Source organism: Arachis duranensis, chromosome 5 (genome assembly GCF_000817695.3).
Source record: "Arachis duranensis cultivar V14167 chromosome 5, aradu.V14167.gnm2.J7QH, whole genome shotgun sequence".
NCBI classification, from domain to species: Eukaryota; Viridiplantae; Streptophyta; class Magnoliopsida; order Fabales; family Fabaceae; genus Arachis; species Arachis duranensis.
In genome coordinates this window covers 23,382,435-23,404,327 of record NC_029776.3, presented here as the reverse complement: position 1 = coordinate 23,404,327, position 21,893 = coordinate 23,382,435, and the positions used below count along the sequence as shown (strand labels likewise).

Genomic DNA, 21,893 nt, shown 5'->3' with positions numbered 1-21,893 from the left:
CCGAAATCAATTTTATCAGGAAAGCAAATGTTAACCAAATGGGCCAGTATTAATCTCAATGTTACAAGCCCAAATTCTATTAGTGATAAATGGTTCCAATCTTGGTCTGAAACCAAGAAAAAATGAAAGCAAAGTGCTTCCAACGGAACCAAGTCTTTAACCATGTGATGGATTTCAAAATCTATTACATTGTTAATTAATGCATGGGAAACATGAGAGAGAAATTCAGTTGATTTGATTGATGACTATTATGACAAACACGCCACTCTAAGCTAAGGGAAGTAAAAGCAAGCTATTCTCAAATTAATGTGTTTAACCACTCTACATTGCTTTTCTTCAGATTCTTTAATTCTCTCTCATCTCTTTCTTCTTCTTTCTTCGGTCCTTGTCCAGGAAACAACGGAAGAAATGTTCTTCAACCAAGAAAAGGAAGAAGCTGCATACATCAAGACCATCAAGCTAATGATGGCAAGAAATCACAATAAAATAAAAATGAGCTGTAGCTAAGATACTTACCAAATGTGGTTAGATTTGGTGAGGTTATCTTGAGCTTTTCATGCTCAAAAATGGACGTTGTAGATTCGGCCAAGAGGAGAAATTCTTGAAGCATGGCTTGTCTTTGATTCTGCTCAACCACCACAGGGAGTAGCTAGAGTGGCGAAGTGATGGTTGAAGGCAGAGATTGAAGCAGATGAAGTCATCATCATCATGAAGCATCAAGGGCCAGAAATCCATCTTGGAGAGGAAGCCAAGGATGGAGAGCCCGGATTGATGAAGGGTTATGATCAAGAAAGGACTAGAGGTAATTGCATGTTGGTTTTGCATAGTTATCTCTTCTCTCTCTATGTGGCCGAACTGGTTCTGTGCTTGTTGAAGGAGGAAGAAGTTGGTTCAGTTTTGGCTTCAATAAGTGGAAGCTCCCCTCTTCTATAATAAGTGTGGACAACCACTGTTTGGAGCAAGGAGTAAGATTTGAGAGTGCAAGGCACAGAGTTCTCAGAGCTACCTGAGCTAACAGTTTTCTCTTCTCCTTCAATGTATTCTGTTTTGTAATTTTTCTGTTTAATTTTGTCATGTCTTGAATCTCATGGAAAAAGACAAACTAGTGAGGTTTGTATGAAAAAGCCATAGAGCGAAAAAAGGCAGAGAGTGCAAAATTAAAAGAAAAAGCCATAGATGTCTTAGAGTTCCTTTGTTCATCTATGTTGTGTTTCATGATTCTGTGGGAATCCCCTTGTAAGTTGGGTTAGCACTTTACAAGTTGTAATCAGATTGATTATAGTGAAATTCCATCATGTTTGTGATGGAGGCTGGATGTAGGCTGCACTGCACTTAGCAGCCGAACCAGGATATATCTGGGTGCAATCTTCTTCTCCTTTCTACTCCATTTCTGTTCTCTACTACACAGGAGCAAAAACCAGAATTATCTCGTGCCAAGTGACGAGACAAAACGAAAAGTCTCGTGGCTAGGGACGAGACAAAACAAAGTCGCTCGTGTCCAGTGACGAGCAAAAACAGAAAAGTCTTCTCTGAAGGTCAGCAAGTGTTAGCAACAAAAAAAGGGGCTAAGATTCAACCCCTCTTCTCTTAGCCACTGAAACCATCAGGGATTTAATTATTTTTATGCCTATTTCATTGTATTCTATTTCTTAACTTTTTATTATATTCAAATAATTGATATTTAATAAAATCATCAATTGATTATGGTAATTTTGAATTTGTACCTTAATTTTGTAAACAAAAATTTGAATTTGACTATTAATTGTGCACTAATTATACAAAAAAATAACTACCGTGATATTTACTAGCAGAATAATTCGACAGTAATTAGGCGCCATAAACATAATACAGCACCAAATTTATTGTCAGAAAAATCTGACAATAATTAACGTCGGATGAAATAATTTGCCAGTAAAAATTTTTTGATATCATTTATATCGTCAAATTCAATCTGACAATAAACTACTAGCAGATTTATTTATTTGATAAATCCGCCAATAATTTTAACGATATTCAACTTTTTTTTATAGTAAACAACAACATCAACAAAAAGAAGTACACAGACTTGATTATAAAATTGGTTCAAAAATTACTTGAATGGCTTGTATTTCTCAAAAAAGTTTACAATTTTTCTCTTTATTACGTTTATTTGTTTCTTAATGGATTAGGTCAATAATCATTTTCAAATTCCAATGAGATATATGGCTATATAAAATATGTGTGAATGTTTGATTTTGATGACAAATTTAAAAGATCGGGAAAACAGTAACAAGTATTAATTTTTATATTAAAGATAAATTAATCTCTCTCTTTACCTATTTTTCAAACTAATCATTTTTAATAATTTTTACATATGTAGTTATTTTTATTAATTAATTAGTGATAATGATTCTTAATAAATTAAATAAAAATTAAATAAGTTGTTATAAAGATTTTATTTTCTATAAAAATGTGTATTTTGGACCAAAAATAAAATATGTATTTTAGTCAATCATATAATTCTCTTATTAATAAAACATAATTACATATTGTCAAATTTATTAACATTAAATTATTATAAAAAATTGTATGATTAAAATTAAAAATAAAAAATATTTAAAAAAATTTAGCAATATGTTAATAATAGAAGAAAATTAATATATTTAAAAATATTAAAAATTTTGAATTTATGAAAAAAAAATCGATGCATGAACTATTTTGATGCATGGCTTTTAATTTCAAAGATTAATCTGTGACACTTTATAAAATTTAGGAATCAAATTAAGTCGTTTGAGATCAAATTGAGTCGTTTGTAATGATAATATGCTGATGACACATAAACAAATAATGTTATACGTGTGACCCAAAGCAATACATGAACAAACTGCTACATAGTCTGTACATATTAACATAATACGTGTCACTAACTAACACGTCATCATCTTATTATATGTGGACAAATAATATGTTAATATATGACATTAATAATTTATGTTAGCATGCATGTTAGCACATTATTAACAAGAAATGGTTAAAAGATTAACTTGAGTCACGAATATAAAATTTTAGGACTAAATTGAATAAATTAAAACTTCACATACTAATTAAATATTAACTCATTCAACAACATTGATAACCAATTCTATTTAAGATAGGTCCAAATATATGTGTCAAGACATTGTTGGAGATCATTTAATTGCATTTGATTTCTCTAATGCTAAACTTTTGTCTAGAATATAAAAGAATAATAAGTTACTATTCATATAAAGATAATTAATGTGGTGAGCGTGAGAACTGAGAATATAAGACTTTATGTAAGAGTAAAAAATTCTCACTTTCTGACTTTAAAGAGTTAAAAAAGACTTGGTTTTGCCTTGGATCTAGAACGTGTGTTTGCTTTAAATTGTTATTTTATTTCCTTATGAAACTCTGGCCTTTTTTTTTTTTTTAGCTCTTTCTTGCCCCGGCCCTCGTTATTAATTAGGTTGAAAGATACAATGTATAGGTTGAAAAGATATAATGTAAGGATATTCTTTGGATTTTCATTAGTTGCATCTCTATTGTTGTCTTGGATCATATATATGTAGCATGATTGGTTATGAACAGCTTTAGCTTCTAAGCGTGTACGCAAATATGTTTAACATCCAGGGAAGTAATAACCGCAAATATCAATTATAACTTGATTCACCTAATGTTAGGTTAGTTTTTGCTCGGTCGACAACGACAGCATTTGTTTTACTATCAACAAATAAAATTGCCATTTACTATAGTTGTTTTGTGTATGTGAAATAGTGTGTTAACCCACTAAATGAACCTCTTTCAAGCAAAATAATCCACGTATTATCTAATGGTCAATGGGATGTAAATGGACATATAACATTCATGATGAAAATCAATTTGAAAAATTAAGAGACATTGAACTATATACCAAGGTTCTAAAAATCGAACCGTTCTAGCTGCTGGTTCATTAGTTTAAAGATTTAACTGGTTCAACCGTGGTTGAAATGAAAAATTCGTTTATAATAAAATAATAAATAAAAGATAAATAAGCACACCAAAATTATATGATCTTGTCAATTTACAAACTCAAAAATTTTTTTAAAACACTCTTAAAAAATATGTTTCAATCACTTTTGTCATCATCATCTTCAACTTTACACTCATCACTCAATTAAAAAATCCACAACCCTAATCCTCTATGATTTCTTTTGGAAAAATAAAATCTCATTCAATAAGGAAACCGTAACTGTAAATAATTGAGAATATTTGTGAGACTTAGCACCAAGACATGGAACAAGTATATACATATAAAGCAGTACCAAACAATCCAATTCTCAATTTCATGAATCATAAACAAAAAGGTGCCTAAATTTCCACAGAATCAATCAAATTCAGCATTAAAAAAATCAAAAACCAAATTTTGCAGTTAAAGAATGAAGTAAAAAACATTAGAAAATAGAGTGGCTTGAGCCACCGTCTTTTGCATCAGAAAAATACAATATCATCATCATCATCACTCCCAAGACCTCCAAGAACGGCGTCATCTCCATGATTTCCTTGCTCTAAATCAATAACATGGGACAGCTGCTATTTGTTAATTTTTTGAAAGCATCAATTTGGTTTAAAATTAAAACACGGCGACAAATAATCACCCTAAAGGCTTAAACTCTGAAATCAATATATCAACAAAAATTCAAAAACAGCATACTCATAAATTAAAAAAACAACAGCATTAGAGTAACAAATTCATTTTTAGGAATAATTTCAACAACACGATCAATTTCTTTAATTGATTTCACATTCAAAAAATCACTAATCAAATTCAGAATAGACTCAACAGAGCAGCAATAACAATATCACAGCAACCCAATATCTCAACAAATAACATCCAAACAATTAATCATGCTTCAACAATTAATAAATTGATCATGATTCAAACAGTTTTTCAATAATTAATCATGCTTAAAGCAATCAGCTTCAATAATTAATCATTTAATAATGCTTTAAATGGGTGTTGACCCAGTCTGTATGCGAATGGTGTTGCTGTATAAAAATTAGAACCAACAATTAATCATACTTCAAGTAATAACAGCAAGGTTTATAAGTTAGAACCAACAATTAATCATATTTCAACAATTATTATTACAAAAAATTATATTTATACATAGGGTTAGTGGAAGATAGGGAAGAATGCAGATTTGACGGCGACAGGGACAGTTTCTGGGGTTGAAGGGTCGAACAGAGCTGGCGTCGGTGGGAAGACACTCGGCAACAGGCACTGGCGATGGCTGCGATTTTGACGGCTGAAAGGAAAGGTAGCTGAGCGAACGAAAAGCTGGCTAAAAGGAACTTGCGACGGTGAGTGACTTCCACGTGGTGGCTGGACGAAGGTTGCGCCGAAAGCTCGAGGTGGAGAGTGGAGACTGGAGACGCCGAAACTGAGAGCGAGAAGTAACTGGTGAGCGTGGAGGGCTGAGGCTGGAGAGTGTGCTGTGGTGTCTGGGTGAAAGCCAAAGACTAGTGTTCCCTTTTAGCTGTCAAGTCAAAACACAGTGTTTTTCACAGTTTTGGCAAAATTTCAAAAACCGACTGGGTCACAGTTCGGTTCGACAAACCGGTTTTGGCCAGTTCAGCGGTCCAAATTCGGTTTTTAAATTTGACTATTTTTCCTTTTGTCCGAATCGTTCTTGCTAACGGCTCCCGGTTCGACCGGACGATTCGAACCAATTTTCGGAACATTGCTATATACTCGTATTGATTTAATTTCATGTAGGTAAAACATTACTCTTGTGAATAGTTTGGATTGTGTGTTGCATCAATGTCCAACTTTGTGAATTATAAGTGTACTTACATAAGTAAATTAAGGTAGTGTTTATTTTGAGGTACTGAGACAAAGACTGAGGGACTGAGACTCAGTATGTGTTTGTTAGTTTAGAGACTGGTACTAAAATTTCTGTCTCTGTCTCTAAAATTTCAGTATTTCAGTACTTCCAAAAAGTAGGGACACAGGGGACTGAAATTTTTAGAGATAGAGACTGAAACTTTAATAACAATTTATACCTAAAATACTTTCATTTTAATCAATTAATTCTAATTTTACCCTTTATACAAATTAAATTAGAGTTTTATTCTTGTTTCAATTCATGTCTCCCATTTTGCACCAAACAGAATACTGAGATTTATTTCAATCCTTATCTCTTAGTCTCTGTCTCTCAGTCTCAATCTTTCTGTCTCTGTCTCTCCACCAAACACTACCTAAGTGGGAAGCAAAACTAGAAAGGAAAAAAAGAAAAAAAAATCAAATTTATTTCTTTTAAAGTCCAAACAAAACATTAAACTACAAGAGAGTAGTATTAAAAAGCAATGTTCTGAAAATTGGTTCGAACCGTCCAGTCGAACTGAGAACCGTTCACAAGAATGATTCAGACAAAAGGAAAAACCGTCAAAATAAAAAATCAGAATTGGACTGCCAAACCGACCAGGAATCGGTCAGTCGAATCGAACCGTAACCCGGCCAATTTTTGAAATTTTGCCAAAACTGTGAAAAACACTGTGTTTTGACTTGGCAGCTAAAAGGAACCCTAATCTTTGGCTTTCACCCAGACACCCACAGCACACTCTCGAGCATCAGCCCTCCATGCTCACCAATCACCTATCGCTCTCAGTTCCGGCATCTCTAATCTCCACTCTCCACCTCGAGCTTCCGGCGCAACCTCTGACCAGCGACCACCGCCATCGCAAAGTTCGTGGAAGTCACTCACCGTCGCAATTTCCTTTCAACCAGATTTCCGTTTGCTCAGCTACCTTTCCTTTCAGCCGTCAAAATCGCAACCACCGCCAGTGCCAATTGCCGTCGCGAGTGTCTTCCCACTGGCGCCAGCTCTGTTAGACCATTAGCATATAGACCGGGTCAACACCCATTTGAAGCATTATTAAATGATTAATTGTTGAAGCTATTGCTTGAAGGCTGAAGCATGTTTAATTGTTGAAAAACTGTTTGCTTGAAGCATGATTAAATGATTAATTGTTGAAGCATGATTAATTGTTTAGATGTTATTTGTTGAGATATTAGGTAGTGAATTACTGTGATATTGTAATTGAATTGTATTATTTTTACTCTGTTGAATCTGTTCTGAATCTAATTAGTGATTTTTTGAAGGTGAAATCAATCAAAGAAATTGATTTTGTGTTGTCAAAATTATTGCTAAAAATGAATTTGTTACTGTTTTTTTAATTTATGAGTATGCTGCTTTTTGAATTTTTGTTGATATATTTATTGATTTCAGAGTTTAAGCCTTTAAGGTGATTATTTGTCACTGTGTTTTAATTTTAAACCAAATTGATGCTTTCAAAAAATTAACAAACAACAGATGTCCCATGTTATTGATTTAAAGCAAGGAAATCATGAAGATGATGCTGTTCTTTGAGGTCTTGGGAGTGATGATGATGATGGTATTGTATTTCTCTGATGCAGAAGACGGTGGTTCAAGCCACTCTCTTTTCTAATGTTTTTTACTTCGTTCTTTAACTGCAAAATTTGGTTTTTGATGTTTTTTAATGCTGAATTTGATTGATTCTGTAAAAATTTAGACACCTTTTTGTTTGATTCATGGAATTGAGAATTAGATTGTTTGGCACTGCTTTATATGTATACTGGTTCCATGTCTTGATGCTAAGTCTCACAAATATTCTCAATTACTTACAGCTACGGTTTTCTTATTGAATGGGATTTTATTTTTCCAAAAAAAAATCATAGAGGATTAGGGTTGTAGATTTTTTAATTGAGTGATAAATGTGAAGTTGAAGATGATGATGACAAAAGTGATTGAAAACATATATTTTGAGTGTTTTAAAAAGACTTTTGAGTTTATAAATTGATAAGATCATATAGTTTTGGTGTGTTTATTTATCTTTTATTTATTATTTTATTATAAACGGTTTTTTCGGTTCAACCACGGTCAAACTGGCTGAACCTATAAACCAATGAACCAGTAGCTAAAGCGATTCGATGACCGGTTCGGTTTTCAAAACCTTGTTAAAAAGTTAACTAACATTATTACAACATTATTACATCAGCATCAAAATGTCGAGTGTAACTAAGACAAGCCTCAAGCATTCAGATTTCGGTTAATGTTGAGGACTTGAGTAATTTGTTTGAAATTATAGGTTCAACTTGTATTAAATAACATTTTTTAATTTAAAAAAAAAAAGAGATACTAGGATATTCTTATGGTAATTAACTAATGGTACTCCATCTATGTCAAAGAACAGTGTGTGCTGACATCAAAATCAGAGTTTAGCGTAAATCGAATATTTCAAACCTTAGATTGGAGTTCTTGTAGACATTGGAGCAATGTTCATACAAGGGGTTGCCATTATCAGGGTCTTTGTGTGGATGGAATCCTTTGTCCATGCAATTCTTTAGTATATTCATTCCATCAGGGTCAGTTAGGCGAAATAGTCCACAGCTCCTGTGAGGGGATATTTTCATCAGCATATATGTTACAAGATTTCTCAACATCATAATTCTTTGCTGCATATATAATTTTATCTAATTTCCCTAAAAATAGCACTAATGCTACTTGGAAAAATGGCTTACATTATATGGTTCAAGAGAAACTAATATTTGGAAAAATTACAATGATCCTCCCTGATGTTTGATGAAATTTATCATGGCTCTCTTATTTTTTCAAATGGTATTGAATTTTCTTTAAGGGAAATTATATTGTTCATGGGAATGTTTAGTAATTATTCAAGGGCAACACGTCTATATCACCTAAATTTCAAGGGAGGTTAATGCATAATATTCTAAAAGCCGGGTTCAATTTCACCAAATATCATACAATGTCAGCGTAATTTGTCCTTAATACTATAGATAAAGAGTCTCTTCATATTACATATCAGATTAAAGCTAACAAATAAGATAGACTTGTTCAAAAACATTTTTCACTCACCCAACCCTTTTTTAAACCATATATGCAAATTGGATGCAATTATAAGAGTAAGAACTTTTCAAGATAAACAACACATGGATTTCTAGTAAAATAGAGTAGATATTTGGTCAGCATTTGTTGATGTCATAAAATTCAAGACAACTAGACCTTGAGGTATCAGTAGGAGCTAGGACAATGGCAAATGCCTCAGGAATCATCATCTGACACATTAAAGCCAAACAGCGAGTTAAACAGCAGTGTATAAAGGGAAAAGTTTGAATATATTTCAAGTCAGTTTAAGAGTTACTTTGATTACTATTATCACCTGCACTCCATTGAGTCATTGTTAGAAGGAATATTCAGTCATAGTGTAGCACTTTTACACACATTGTAAAAGGAATATTCAGTCATGGTGTTAATCAAATTTCAATTTGATTCACATGATAAAATGTTATGAACATGTATGACATTCATATCCGGATGTGAAGTTATTGAACAAAGAAATCCTTTTACATGAAAGAAAAAGGGCAAGGAATAGTAAATGATACTTCGGTCAATCACCTGGTAGGAATATTGAGTGTGCAGATCCACTGATGACATGAAACAACTTTGAGAAGGATGTGTCTAAAAATTTTTCGAAATATGATGACGGTTAGAGAAGCCAATTCAAGAAGAATGGCTGTTGCTGATCTCAGTATGGTAACATGGGATAAAAAGAAGGATACAGTCTTCCATAAGAGTTTATAATTTGTGTTCTAATATCTTACACAAGACACAATTTCAGAAATAACAATGGAGAAACATTTCACAAGTTTAATTCATATATGAACTGTGAGTGTGCTTCAGTGATTACCATACTAAATACAGAATTTTCAGAAAAGTACTACCCTATTTAATAGATTGCCATATCCAATCCAATCCAATCCAGCCATAAGGCTTTGTTTGTAAAGTTCCGATGTGTGTTTGAGTTGGGGTCTTAGAGGGAAAAGAAGAAAGGGAAGGGCTTCAAAATGGATTCCACTTTACTCACCAAGTTTTTACCTTTCCTCTCATCCCCTCTAAAATCCCAATTCGCAAATTCACTGTAAAGGCCAGAAACTGAAGCTACCAGGGAAGACACCAACAGACTCACTCAATTAACAAAGTGATGAAGGTAGGAAGACATACATGGATCCATCCCACAGGATAAAGAGATCTTTCATTTAGAATTTTGAAAACTTCCTCCTCATTTGTAGCTTGACACTGTGATTTAGTGCATCAAGTTAGCAAAATGCAGCAATAAAATATTATGCCCTCAAAAAAATATGTGCTAAAAATATTGAAGATTTTAATTTCTATGCACAAGACTTTAAATTCTATGCACAATTAGTGTCAAAGTGTTTTTTATACTGACATCCAAATAGAATCTGCTACACTAAAAAAACCAATTAACTTTCACACTTACTATCTAAACAAAACCACTTTTATATATGCACCTAATTGTATGTAAATGTAACAGTTTTTTAGTGCTCCTTCATAAAAATCAAACTCAGATTTCAAAACCAAACTTAAAAGAATGTAAAAGAGCAATATGTATACTAACAGAATTGGAAGCTGATTCTTGCTTAGGTATGATCAGAGTAGTCATATAGAGGGTTCCATTCTCCTGGAGAATTGTAGGAAATAATCATATCAGTGCAAAGCATTTTATCAGATGAGAGGTTCTTCATTCTTTTTTCAGAAAAGATTAACCAGAAATCTCTAATATTCAATACAAGATAAATAGAACATACCTATGGAAATATTTTAATTTTAAAATTTATAATAGCTCAGTCATACTAAAGTCTTTTAAGAGCACAAGAAAATTTGAGATAAGACAGCCAAAGGCATAATATAGCTATGGATTTGAATTATTCTTACGTGTACAGCACCAAGTATGCCACATGTTTCCAGATCCTTTTCTGTATTTTCTTTAGCAAGATGGAGGAAGTCCTCCATTAACCGCATAGACTGGAAAATACGAGAACAAATATTTGCCAGGTATTAACCATAAATTTTGTGCCTGGCGATGAGATTTATGATGCTATTCCTATTTGTGCACAAGAAGACCTTCAATGCAGTAGAAATAAAAAATTGACAATTTGATGTGCAGTGAAAGCTTATAATGCAGTTAAATAGTTCTTACAATATGTACATCCCGTACACCTATGGTCCTAGATGAAGTTGACTCGTCATCCAACTTCCGGGATCCATCTTCTGAACTAAAAGCTACAATATGAGATTCTTGTTCATCTTGAGGAACCTTTGCCACAAAACACATTGCAGGGGAAGGTGAGGACTGGGTTACTTTATGAACCAAGAAAAAGTTTCCAGCTTTCTTAATAGAAGTTGGTTCAAGAGAATCCACGGGGCACAAACGGCTACCCAAATCCAATGGAAATGAAGAAACCTTGGCTGATTCCTCATGATTATTCCTTAAGCTGCATCCCATCCAAACACAAGAAACTAATATTGTATGTCAAAAAAATTGTAATATTTGATTCCAGAAACACCGAAAATTCATGCAGATCATTCTAGGAAGTATGAACTTAGAACTACTATTTTTAGTGAGACAGAGAAATAGAAATCAACATTATTACCTCTGAGCTACACTTTCTGCTGTATCATAATTTCTAACCTGCCACAGATATTACCCCTGAAATTGCTTCAAAACCAAAGGAAAGAGGTGCAAATTCCTTCAAGTTCTTTAAATCAAAAAGGGAGATTTACAGCTTTACCTTCATATTACTTAATTCCTGATCTTCAGAGGAATCTTTGAGCATCTGAGAGATCAATAGTTTAACAATCAATTCTATTATTACTTCAGAAATCAATTCTATAAACACACAAAGAATTTGTTCTTTCATCAAACAGATAGATGGCATGCTAGAAAAGGTAAGTGCATGCTAAAATTATGTTGCCAAGCACACGTGATAAGAAGATGAAGATCCTTATTTTCTTTACATAAATTGGTGGCGAGAATAGTAGATATTGGTTTACCTGTTTGATTTGGAGAGTACCCGAAAGACGATCAACCACTATTCTTGATTCCTTCCCAGACAAGGGAAAGTTAAAGTGTGAAACAAAATAAACTCATCGATCAGAGCAGCGAGTACTGTCAAAACCGCCGCAATAAGAAAGAGAGAGACATCACTTACCTGCCACGAACAAAGTCACGTGGACTTACCGGATAAAGTCCATTAGTAGGCACCATAATTCTTTTCAATTTTTGTTTTCAGCTGGTGTAAAACCCGGACTAGCCAAATATTATTTCAATATAAAAATTTGTTATTTATTTATTAATATTAATAGTTATTATTTTTAATTTAAAAAGATTTTTGAAATAAAAATTTATTGTATAAAATATAATATTATTGTATTATTTATTTATAAAGACTAAAATAATTTTATTATTTTTTGAGTTTATATTAATGAATTATATTTAAATAGAAAAGTTATTATGTATATGTGTTTAAATAAATATTATTACTCTGTTACTGTTATAAATTCAAACAAATTAAAACTTTCATAAAAATAGTTTATATTCTAGAATTTGAACTAAAATATAAAATTTGAATTTATATTCTTATTTATTTTTATTTTTTTGATATTTTTTTATCTAAATGAAAGTATTTTTTTATTAAATTTTATGCTTTGAAGTTAATACAATTAACTTAAAAATAAAAAATGTCAATATTAATAAATTGTACTAATAATAAATTAAATTAAATTGATTTAACTTACATGTATGTGTAAATCAAATTTAATTAATTTGATTTATATAAAATTGTAAAGAAATAGACATGTTACATAATTTAATTTAAAATATTTATGTAATTTTGATTCTCAATTTATTTATTCATGTAATTTATCCTAAAATAAATCAAGTTTAAATATCTAATATCTAACGGAAGTAAATAACTCTAGTCCAAAAAAGTATTATTTTAGTCTTTCTATAATTAATTATAGAGTATTATTATTATATTTTTAACATAAATTCAACTTTCTAACTTCTAGTAAAGGTAAACAACTTTACTTATATAAGGGTATTTTAATCCTTTAATTCCTAAAAATTTGTATTTTAGTTTTTTAATTAAATCAAATTCAAATTTTAAATTATTCACACAATCAAACAATTCTAATTCTTAAAAGGTATATTAGTATTTTAAAATTATTCTAATTCTAATTCTTTCACGCAGAGTTTATCAACCTTCTGACATGGCTGAAAATGGAGTTCATCAACTCGGTCAGGCCGAACTCATGACCCAGATGGCTGAACTGCAAGCGGAAGTCAAGAGACTAGCAAAGCTGTCATCCCAGAACAGCAAGCGAGAGGAGGGCAACTCTAAAAGCTCAATCCAAGGCGGCACATTCGAAGAATTAGCAAGGTCTTTTATCGATTACTTTGCAGCAGTACGAATCTACGTGCACGGATTGGATCATCTCAGCACCATCCGTCAGGGTCCACAAGAGAGCCTGAAGGATTACATGACCAGATTCACAGATGCCACCATGGAAATACCCGATCTCAACCCGGCCGTCCACCTACATGCCCTCAAAGCCGGCCTCCAACCTGGAAAATTCAGAAAAATAATCGCAGTTACAAAACCAAAGACACTGGAAGAGTTTCGAGAGAGAGCAGCAGGACAAATGGAGATTGAAGAACTTCGCGAGGCCGACAAAACCGAAAGGAGACCACGGAGGGAAGACGACAGAACATCCAGATCGGGGAACACTAAAAACCTAGGTAAGCCATTCAAACTCACCCCAAAATTCGACAACTACACCAGGTTCAATACGAAAAGAGAAAAGATAATCAAAGAGATACTCAACGCCAAGATTATTAACCCACCAACAAGGGCCAGGAGCTATCAAGATCAGCGATTCGTCGACAAAAACAAACACTGTGCTTTCTACCAAAAGTATGGTCACACCACCGACGAGTGCATAATAGCCAAAGACCTCCTAGAAAGGTTAGCTCGGCAGGGCCTGTTAGATAAATACATCGAAGGACGGAAGTACAAAGAGAGCGACAGAAACAAAGAGGAACACCAGCAAGCCTTGGCAGGCAAAGATACCAACAAATGGCTAAACAACAACCCACCTAAAGGGGTTATAAACTGCATATCCAGGGGATTCGCAGGAGGCGGCGAAACGACCTCAGCACGGAAGCGAAGTTACCGTGCAATGCTAGCAATCGAAGGAACAACACCGCCAAACAACAAAGAAGTGCAGGACCTAGAAATCACTTTCAACCAAGCTGATATATGCTCGGCCGCCCCTCACACAGACGACCCGGTAGTAATCTCCATTCAAACAGGCGACCTTCTGGTAAGAAAAGTCCTTTTGGACCCAGGTAGTAGTGCAGATGTCCTATTTTACTCTGCTTTTTCAAAAATGAATCTATCCGAAAAACTAATGCAACCTTCATCCGGAGAATTAGTAGGATTCTCTGGAGAAAGAGTTCCGATCAAGGGCTATATATGGCTAAGGACTACAATGGGAAATGACCTGTTGTCAAGAACCTTGGACATACAATACCTAATAGTTGACTACCCTAGTCCTTATAACATTATTCTCGGAAGACCTGCTCTGAACGTGTTCAGAGCAGTCATATCTACTTACCATCTATGTGTTAAATTCCAGGCACAGGGCGGCAAGATAGTAACAATACATTATGATCGTCAACAAGCTCGGGAGTGCTATAATGCGAGCCTAAAAAGATCGGACACAAGCCTGAAACAACGCGAAGTCCAATCAATACATGGCACGGAAGTCTTGTCCTTGACCGAACTTAATCCTCGAGGGGACACCCAGGAAAGACCTCAACCAGATCCTCATGCATCCAGAAGATCAAAGCAAGACTGCATTTATAACTGAACATGGTAATTTCTGCTATAGAGTTATGCCATTTGGCCTAAAGAATGCAGGTGCAACTTACCAACGATTGATGGACAAGGTATTCCGACATCAAATAGGTCGGAACATCAAAATTTATGTCAACGACATGGTAGCCAAGACCACCCAAGAACGGTCACACTGTGACGACCTCAAGGAAATATTCGAATAGATCCGATCATACAATATGAGGCTCAACCCGAAAAAATGCGCCTTTGGAGTTCAAGGAGGCAAATTCCTCGGGTTTATGCTAACCTCGCGAGGAATTGAAGCGAACCCTGAAAAATGCAAAGCAACACTCAACATGGCAAGCCCTAAAACGATGAAGGAGGTGCAACAATTAGCAAGAAGAATAGCCGCACTCTCTCGATTCCTACCAGCAGTATCAAGCCGATCTTACTTGTTTTTCCAGACGATCTTAAAAGATAAAAAGTTCCAATGGACAGTAGAATGCGAGAAAGCATTTGACGAGCTTAAAACCATCTTAGCGTCACCACCCGTGCTACAGAGACCTATAGTCGGTAAACCTCTATATTTGTATTTGTCCGTTTCCAATCATTCTATAAGCTCGGCTCTTGTCATTGAGACAGGAAAAACACAACAGCCAGTATACTTCGTCAGTAGAGTCATGCAACCGACAGAACAAAGGTATCCGAGGATAGAACAGCTAGCCTTAACACTCGTGATCACAGCAAGAAGACTAAGGCACTATTTCCAAAGCCACACGATAATGGTAAGAACAAACCACCCATTAAGGCAAATATTAACGAAACCAGAACTCGTCGGACGCCTGACCAAATGGTCGATAGAGCTTTCGGAATTTGACATTCAGTTTCAACCCAGATCGGCCCTGAAAGCACAGATCCTCGCCGATTTCATCACGGAACTAACACCTGACAAACACAACAAAGCATGGGAGTTACATGTGGACGGAGCGTCAAACCGAGAAGGAAGTGGGGCCGGAATAATCCTAAAAGAAGGTGACGAGGTAATAGCCGAACAAGCCCTCCAATTCCATTTCTCAGCAAGCAACAACCAGGCCGAGTACGAGGCCCTCATAGCAGGACTCAAGCTCGCCCTAAACCACCAAGTACAAAGCCTGACAGCACATTGCGACTCCTTCCTAGTGGTCCAACAGATCCGAGGTGAATTCCAGATAAAAGATCCTTTGCTAGAACAATACTGGTTCATAGTAAAGGATCTGATTTCAAAATTCAGCTCATTTACTATACTATATGTGCATAGAGAACAAAATGTTAGGGCAAACATATTATCCAAACTTGCAGCCACTAGGGCGGATACACAATCATCGGCGCTATCACAACTCACACTCACAAAACCCAGCACTGAACTATTATACATAGAAACATTAACCGCCTCCATGATTGGAGAACACCTTTTTTGGAATACATAAATACAGGTACCATACCCAGTGACGAGCCCAACCAACAACAATTCAGACGTAAAGCGAGCTTCTATACAAAGATAGAGGGAGAGCTACACAGGCGCGGTTTTTCACAACCATTGCTAAAATGCTTAAGCAAAGATGAAGCAAGAGAGGTGATGGACGAAATTCATGAGGGCGTATGCGGAAATCACATAGGAGGATGAGCTCTCGCTGCAAAAATAGCCAGGACAGGATACTACTGGCCGACCATGAAGAGAGACTGTTTAGCAAAAGTCAAGACATGTGACAAATGCCAGAAACACGAAGCCATCTCCACAAAACCGGCCGAGGTGTTACACAGCATGGAGGTAAGCTGGCCTTTTCACAAATGGGGACTCGACATCCTCGACCCATTTCCAATAGCACCAGGACAGGTAAAATTTCTTTTAGTATCAATAGATTACTTCTCAAAATGGATAGAAGCACAACCCTTAGCAAGAATAACAGCCAAAAAGGTACGATCTTTCATATGGAAAAACATAATATGCCGATTTGGAATACCAAAAGAAATAATATCAGACAATGGTAGACAATTTACAGATAATAAGCTTGGCTCATTTTTAAGAAATTTTAATATAAAGCATCATTTTAGCTCGGTCGAGCACCCACAAACCAATGGGCAGGCCGAAGCTGCTAAACGAGTTGTGTTACAGGCGATCAAGAGAAAGCTCGACAACGCGAAGGGCGAGTGGGCCGAGCTAATACCGGAAATATTATGGAGCTACAACACCACAGTACAAAACACCACGGGCGAGACACCCTTCAGACTAGTCTATGGTTCGGAAGCATTAATCCCTGTAGAAATCGGGATCCCAATGCTAAGAGCCGAGCTATATGACGAACAACATAACATAAATGCCAGAAATGCTGAGCTTGACCTAGCCGAGGAAGACAGGGAAATCGCTGCCATCAAACAAAGAGCCCAGAAACAACTGGTAGAAAAGAAGCACAACAAAAAGGTTGTGCCGAGGACCTTCTCAGAAGGCGATCTAGTCCTCAGACGAACAGAAGAAGCAAGACGACCTCATTCACACGGCAAGCTAGCCGCGAACTGGGAGGGCCCATTTCGAATATCAAAAGTACTCAGAATGGGGGCTTACCAACTTCAAACACTACAAGGCAACACAATGTCAGGAAACTGGAATGTCTCCTCCCTAAAAATGTACAGATCATAACTTGTACAATTAGCGAATGAAGGCACTCCTTTTCCCCCTTAGAGTTTTTCTCCCAAAAAGGGTTTTGCCTAAGGAGGGTTTTAACGAGGCCGGACGCACAATATATTCAAAGAAATACGAATGGCTGTTTTCAGACAAATCTAATTCTAACCCACAAATCCGGAAACAATAAAGCGTACGCTAAAGTCAATCACAGTAAAGATATTTTCAAAGCATGTCCAACACATGGCCGAAACAAAAAACACCATTCAAATTACAAAACAAAGTCAAAAAGACCAAAACATCGGTCTACAAAGCTAAAACTCGGCTAAACAAAAAATAAGTCACAAATAACTACGAATCAAGGAGCATTCTCGTCATGCTCCTCAACAGTACCATCCACAATCATTTTTCCACCGACCACGACCTTAGTCACGTCCAAAAGATCACAATTAAACTCAGGATCCAAGAAGGAGATTTGACTAACAGCACGATCGAAGCCAGAAGAAAACATCTCCATCCTTACTTCCTCCAATTCATGAACCCGAGCTGTTAACTTCCCTTTGGCAACATCACTCTCCTTGATCTCAGCTTGCAACAATCGAACCTGATCCTTTAAGCGTACAACCTCATCCTCAGAATCCTTTGCCCTGGCCACAGCACTAACCACGACATCATCTTTTTCTTTCAAAGACTTATCTAACTCGGCAACTTTCTCTTTATAAGACGTCTTAAGCCGAGAAGCCTTATCTACTACCTCTTGCTGTTTAGCGCCTATAAGCTCAACGGTACGACCAACACATAGAAGGCGAGAGGAAATAATCTACAAAGAACCGCAAAACGTAAGGATCAAAGACCAAAAGAAAATAAAAAAGACCATAAAGAAAACCGACCTGAACAAACTTCCCAAGGGCCTCCATGCCAACCCTTCGAGTCATGAGCATGTCCCCTGGGTACTGAGACGCCCTATCTGAAAGCCCAGCAAAATCAAATTGTTCACTCTACAGAGACTGATAGCTCGACCCAGGAACGAAGCCATGAAGTTTTTTCTGACGATCAAAGGCAACCTCACCACCCCCACGAGCCTCCTGATCACCCTCTGAAATGATCTCCAATGACTTCTCATTCTCATCCCTCCTCCTCTTGAACGAAGACGTCGGCTGGGCAGCAGAATGAGCAACTTGACTACCATCGTCCTTTTGCACCCCCGCACCACCAATACTCTTCTCTTTCTTCTTCTTCAGGAAGGACTGAAACTTCGTCGGATGAATAAGAGGAGCTCGGCCACCTGAAAACATCAAAAATTAGAAAACACTACAAACTTAAGCAAAACTAATAACAGAAACAATGATACCTATATACGCTTTCAAGCCCTCATTATCACCAGAATCATACAAACGCAGAAGCTCAGAAATTGATAGACACTTTCCGGCGGTAAAACCCTCAACCAAAAAATCCAAAAGAGATTCCTCCTCCCCACTCAACTCAGAAGCCTCAAGAATCTGACTCGGCTCAGAACACCAATAAAGAGGAAACCTCTCGATAAGCTCATTGTCCAAATAGAACGGGTACTCAGCCTCGGCTGCCCTAACTTTAACAAACAAGGATTTAAAATTCTTAAATGAGGATTTGTACAAGAGAAACAAGGAACGACCTGGGAAACTACTAAGGCAAACCCACAGACCCTTTCGAATACCTTTTGACTGAAACAAAGAGAAAAACAGTGGCAAAGAACATGGAAAATTGAGGAAATCCATCAAACACTCAAAGGCACGAAGAAACGTCCACGAATTTGGGTGAAGTTGCGAAGGCGCACAGTTGAGCTGCGTAAGAACGTCACACTCAAAAGAAGTAAAGGGAAATCTCACACCAAGTTCAAAGATACAGGGGGTATACATATAGAAATACCCCCAATCGCCCCTCCTCTCACAAACCCTATCAGTATCAGAACAGGGAAGAAGCTCGATTGCAACAGCAGAACCAACCCTAACAACATTCAGACTACCCAGATCAGATATGGACTCGACACTGGTAAACGAGGAAGAACGAGTCTTAACGTCGTCATGGACCCAATGATACAGGTCGTCTTCTATCTCCTCAACCGCTTTCAACTTCTCTCTCGCCATAGCAGTAATAACAAAAAGCAAATGAAGAAAAACACTAACCTTGCGAAGACATGAGGGAGGGTAAACTGTAAAAAAGAAACGTAGCAGCAAAATGTAAAGTCCCGAAGCAAAGTGCATCTATTATTACAAAGCCCACTAAATTAGTGGGAACCTTAGTCAATAACTACCGTCAACGCGGGGAACCAATCCACATAATGGCACATTAAATGAGTCACGAGAATAACCAAAGAGTCACTCCAATTTCCTTTCAAAATCCTTTAATGGGCCACGAAGGCCCAGCAACGACAAAAAGTTATTAAGCCACAAAAACGAAGTCAGCAACAAATCAACTAAAATTCGCCCACTGTTCTTACATAGAACACTAGCCGAACTTGGGGGCTATGACGTGTACAATACCAAACTCGGAGATAAACTCAAAGCTGATCACCTACCTAAAGACTCGGATAAACCGAACAAAGGCATAAAAACCTCCAACTAAAACGCGAATAGGTCAGCAGCGTCACCCACAATCACGGAACTCACTCCCTCAAATTCAATCGCGTCTCTGCATAGGTCAAAGATATCAGTAACAGCACTCACCTGACATTTCGAAACAAACTAACACACCACACATCTATAAAACCAAACCTAACCCAACCACAAAAGACAGGTTACAGAACTCATTCTCATATATTATTCTTATTCTCTTATAACTCATATACTCACTTGAGCGTCAGAGTGCTTTGTGCAGGTGCTCCCGCCGCCGTGTTCCAGAAAACTGAGGTTAGAGCCGCACCGTTATACTTGGATGACCTTTAGCCCGATCAAGGGACGAATTGCTCAATTGGAAGCAGCGGACCTCGGCACCCTCAGGACGGAACAACTCCCATTGAAGATCCAGCCATACCAAAAGAGTTTTATTTTGGTGATTGCTTCTCCATCATCTTCAATTGCACCAAAAAATTGATCCAAATTATCGAGCGCTCAAACCCAACTCCTGAGGTTGACTTTTCTTCTACTACAACTACAGCCAGTGAAGCAATCTTGGTTCCTTCAAACATCCTATGTAGTTGTACTCCACTCACAAATCTCAACAGAGAAGACACAGTCTTGTTACATGAAATCTTTTCTTCAATGCCTGTGTCCCCTGAGTTATTGGACCAAATTTTACTTGACATAGGCGAAACTGCAAGAAGGATTCTAAACCATGAAAGGTGTGACTCCAACACGCGGGAGATTGTTGTGAACCTTCATGTTACCACGTACATTGTTGTTCAAGATTCAGATATCTATAATGATGATCTCTGTCAAAATTTTTCTAAACTAGCACAATTCGTGAATCTATTGGAGAGATTCAAAATTGATGAGCAAGATGATGATGCTGAATGCGCTATTTGCTTGGAGAAATTTGGCCATGGTAATGAAGATTCAAGTGTAGCAGTTGTTCGCACAAATTGCTCGCATGTTTTTCATGATCACTGCATGTTCCACTGGCTCCGAGGTTGTGCCAACTGTCAGTCGCCGTATTCTTGTCCATTGTGCCGCTGCATCATATTTCCAAATTCACAGACACAGATAGATGCTGAATAGGTTCATCTTCACCATGCTATATTCCACTTAATTACCAGGCTTACCACTACAACTTGAAGGAACCTTTCTTTTTTTAGTGTTCCGTAGGGTTCTTTAATTTGTTTTAATTATGTAGAATTATTATCCTAATTATTATCCAAAAAAGGGAATGCTTTAAAGAGTGGTCTTTATGCCGCAATGCAGATAACTGGAAAAAATATAAGGCGGCTAAGAAAGAGACAAAAGTGGCTGTAAGTAAAGCAAGAACAAGAGCATATGAGGGTCTCTACCAGTCTTTGGGCACGAAAGAAGGAGAAAAATGTATATATAGAATCGCAAAGAGCCGGGAAAGAAGAACGAGAGATTTGGATCAGGTTAAGTGCATAAAGGATAAGGATGGAGATGTGTTGGCTCAAGAGGAGAAGATTAATGAAAGGTGGAAGAGCTACTTCTACGAGTTATTTAATGAGGGACACAAGACTCTTCCGAGCCTTGGTCAATTATGCACAAGGGAAGAATATCAAAACTTTGACTACTATCGAAGGATTCGAGACTTCGAGGTAAAAGAGGCTCTAAAGCAGATGAAAAATGGCAGGGCAGTAGGACCAGATAATATCCCGATTGAGGTTTGGAAGGGTCTTGGAGAAAAAGACATCAACTGGTTAACCAAGCTTTTTAATGAGATTTTAAGGTCAAAGAAGATGCCTGATGAGTGGAGAAAGAGCACCTTGGTACCCATCTACAAGAATAAGGGAGATATACAAAGTTGCGAAAACTATAGAGGGATTAA

The 21,893-nt window shown here is 36.4% G+C and overlaps 3 protein-coding genes across 9 annotated transcripts in view; 2 read left to right on the top strand and 1 right to left on the bottom strand.

Moving 5' to 3' along the window:
* LOC107488787 (AMSH-like ubiquitin thioesterase 2) overlaps positions 1 to 12,173 on the bottom strand; it is a 44,567-nt gene extending 32,394 nt beyond the window's left edge. Inside the window, exons 1-11 of one of the 7 annotated variants that reach the window (XM_052262219.1) lie at positions 11,931 to 12,164; positions 11,669 to 11,713; positions 11,531 to 11,568; positions 11,077 to 11,371; positions 10,812 to 10,901; positions 10,495 to 10,557; positions 10,080 to 10,154; positions 9,474 to 9,536; positions 9,081 to 9,133; positions 8,301 to 8,450; positions 3,413 to 4,563 (exon numbers count right to left, since the gene is read on the bottom strand). In XM_052262219.1, coding sequence (XP_052118179.1) covers positions 4,542 to 4,563; positions 8,301 to 8,450; positions 9,081 to 9,133; positions 9,474 to 9,536; positions 10,080 to 10,154; positions 10,495 to 10,557; positions 10,812 to 10,901; positions 11,077 to 11,371; positions 11,531 to 11,568; positions 11,669 to 11,713 — 894 coding nt within the window. In that variant the 5' untranslated portion in view covers positions 11,931 to 12,164 and the 3' untranslated portion in view covers positions 3,413 to 4,541. Of the gene's footprint in view, positions 1 to 3,412; positions 4,564 to 6,623; positions 6,862 to 8,011; positions 8,451 to 9,080; positions 9,134 to 9,473; positions 9,537 to 10,079; positions 10,155 to 10,494; positions 10,558 to 10,811; positions 10,902 to 11,076; positions 11,372 to 11,530; positions 11,569 to 11,668; positions 11,714 to 11,930 lie in introns of those variants that run through there. The other 6 variants (XM_052262218.1, XM_052262217.1, XM_052262215.1 and 3 more) reach the window with 6 other exon arrangements.
* A 975-nt stretch (positions 12,174 to 13,148) lies between these two features.
* LOC107488709 (uncharacterized) lies at positions 13,149 to 14,810 on the top strand. The gene has a single exon (XM_016109481.1). The coding sequence runs from the start codon at positions 13,149 to 13,151 to the stop codon at positions 14,808 to 14,810; it is 1,662 nt and encodes a 553-aa protein (XP_015964967.1).
* Positions 14,811 to 20,668: 5,858 nt separating this feature from the next.
* On the top strand, positions 20,669 to 21,124 carry LOC107488710 (probable E3 ubiquitin-protein ligase XERICO). The gene has a single exon (XM_016109482.1). It carries the CDS (start codon positions 20,669 to 20,671, stop codon positions 21,122 to 21,124), a length of 456 nt encoding a protein of 151 aa, XP_015964968.1.
* The last annotated feature ends 769 nt before the right edge of the window (positions 21,125 to 21,893 follow it).

Coding starts and splice junctions, on each gene's coding strand:
- LOC107488709 (XM_016109481.1), top strand. CDS start 13,149: ATGGCTGAAAATGGAGTTCATCAACTCGGTCAGGCCGAACTCATGACC.
- LOC107488710 (XM_016109482.1), top strand. CDS start 20,669: ATGCCTGTGTCCCCTGAGTTATTGGACCAAATTTTACTTGACATAGGC.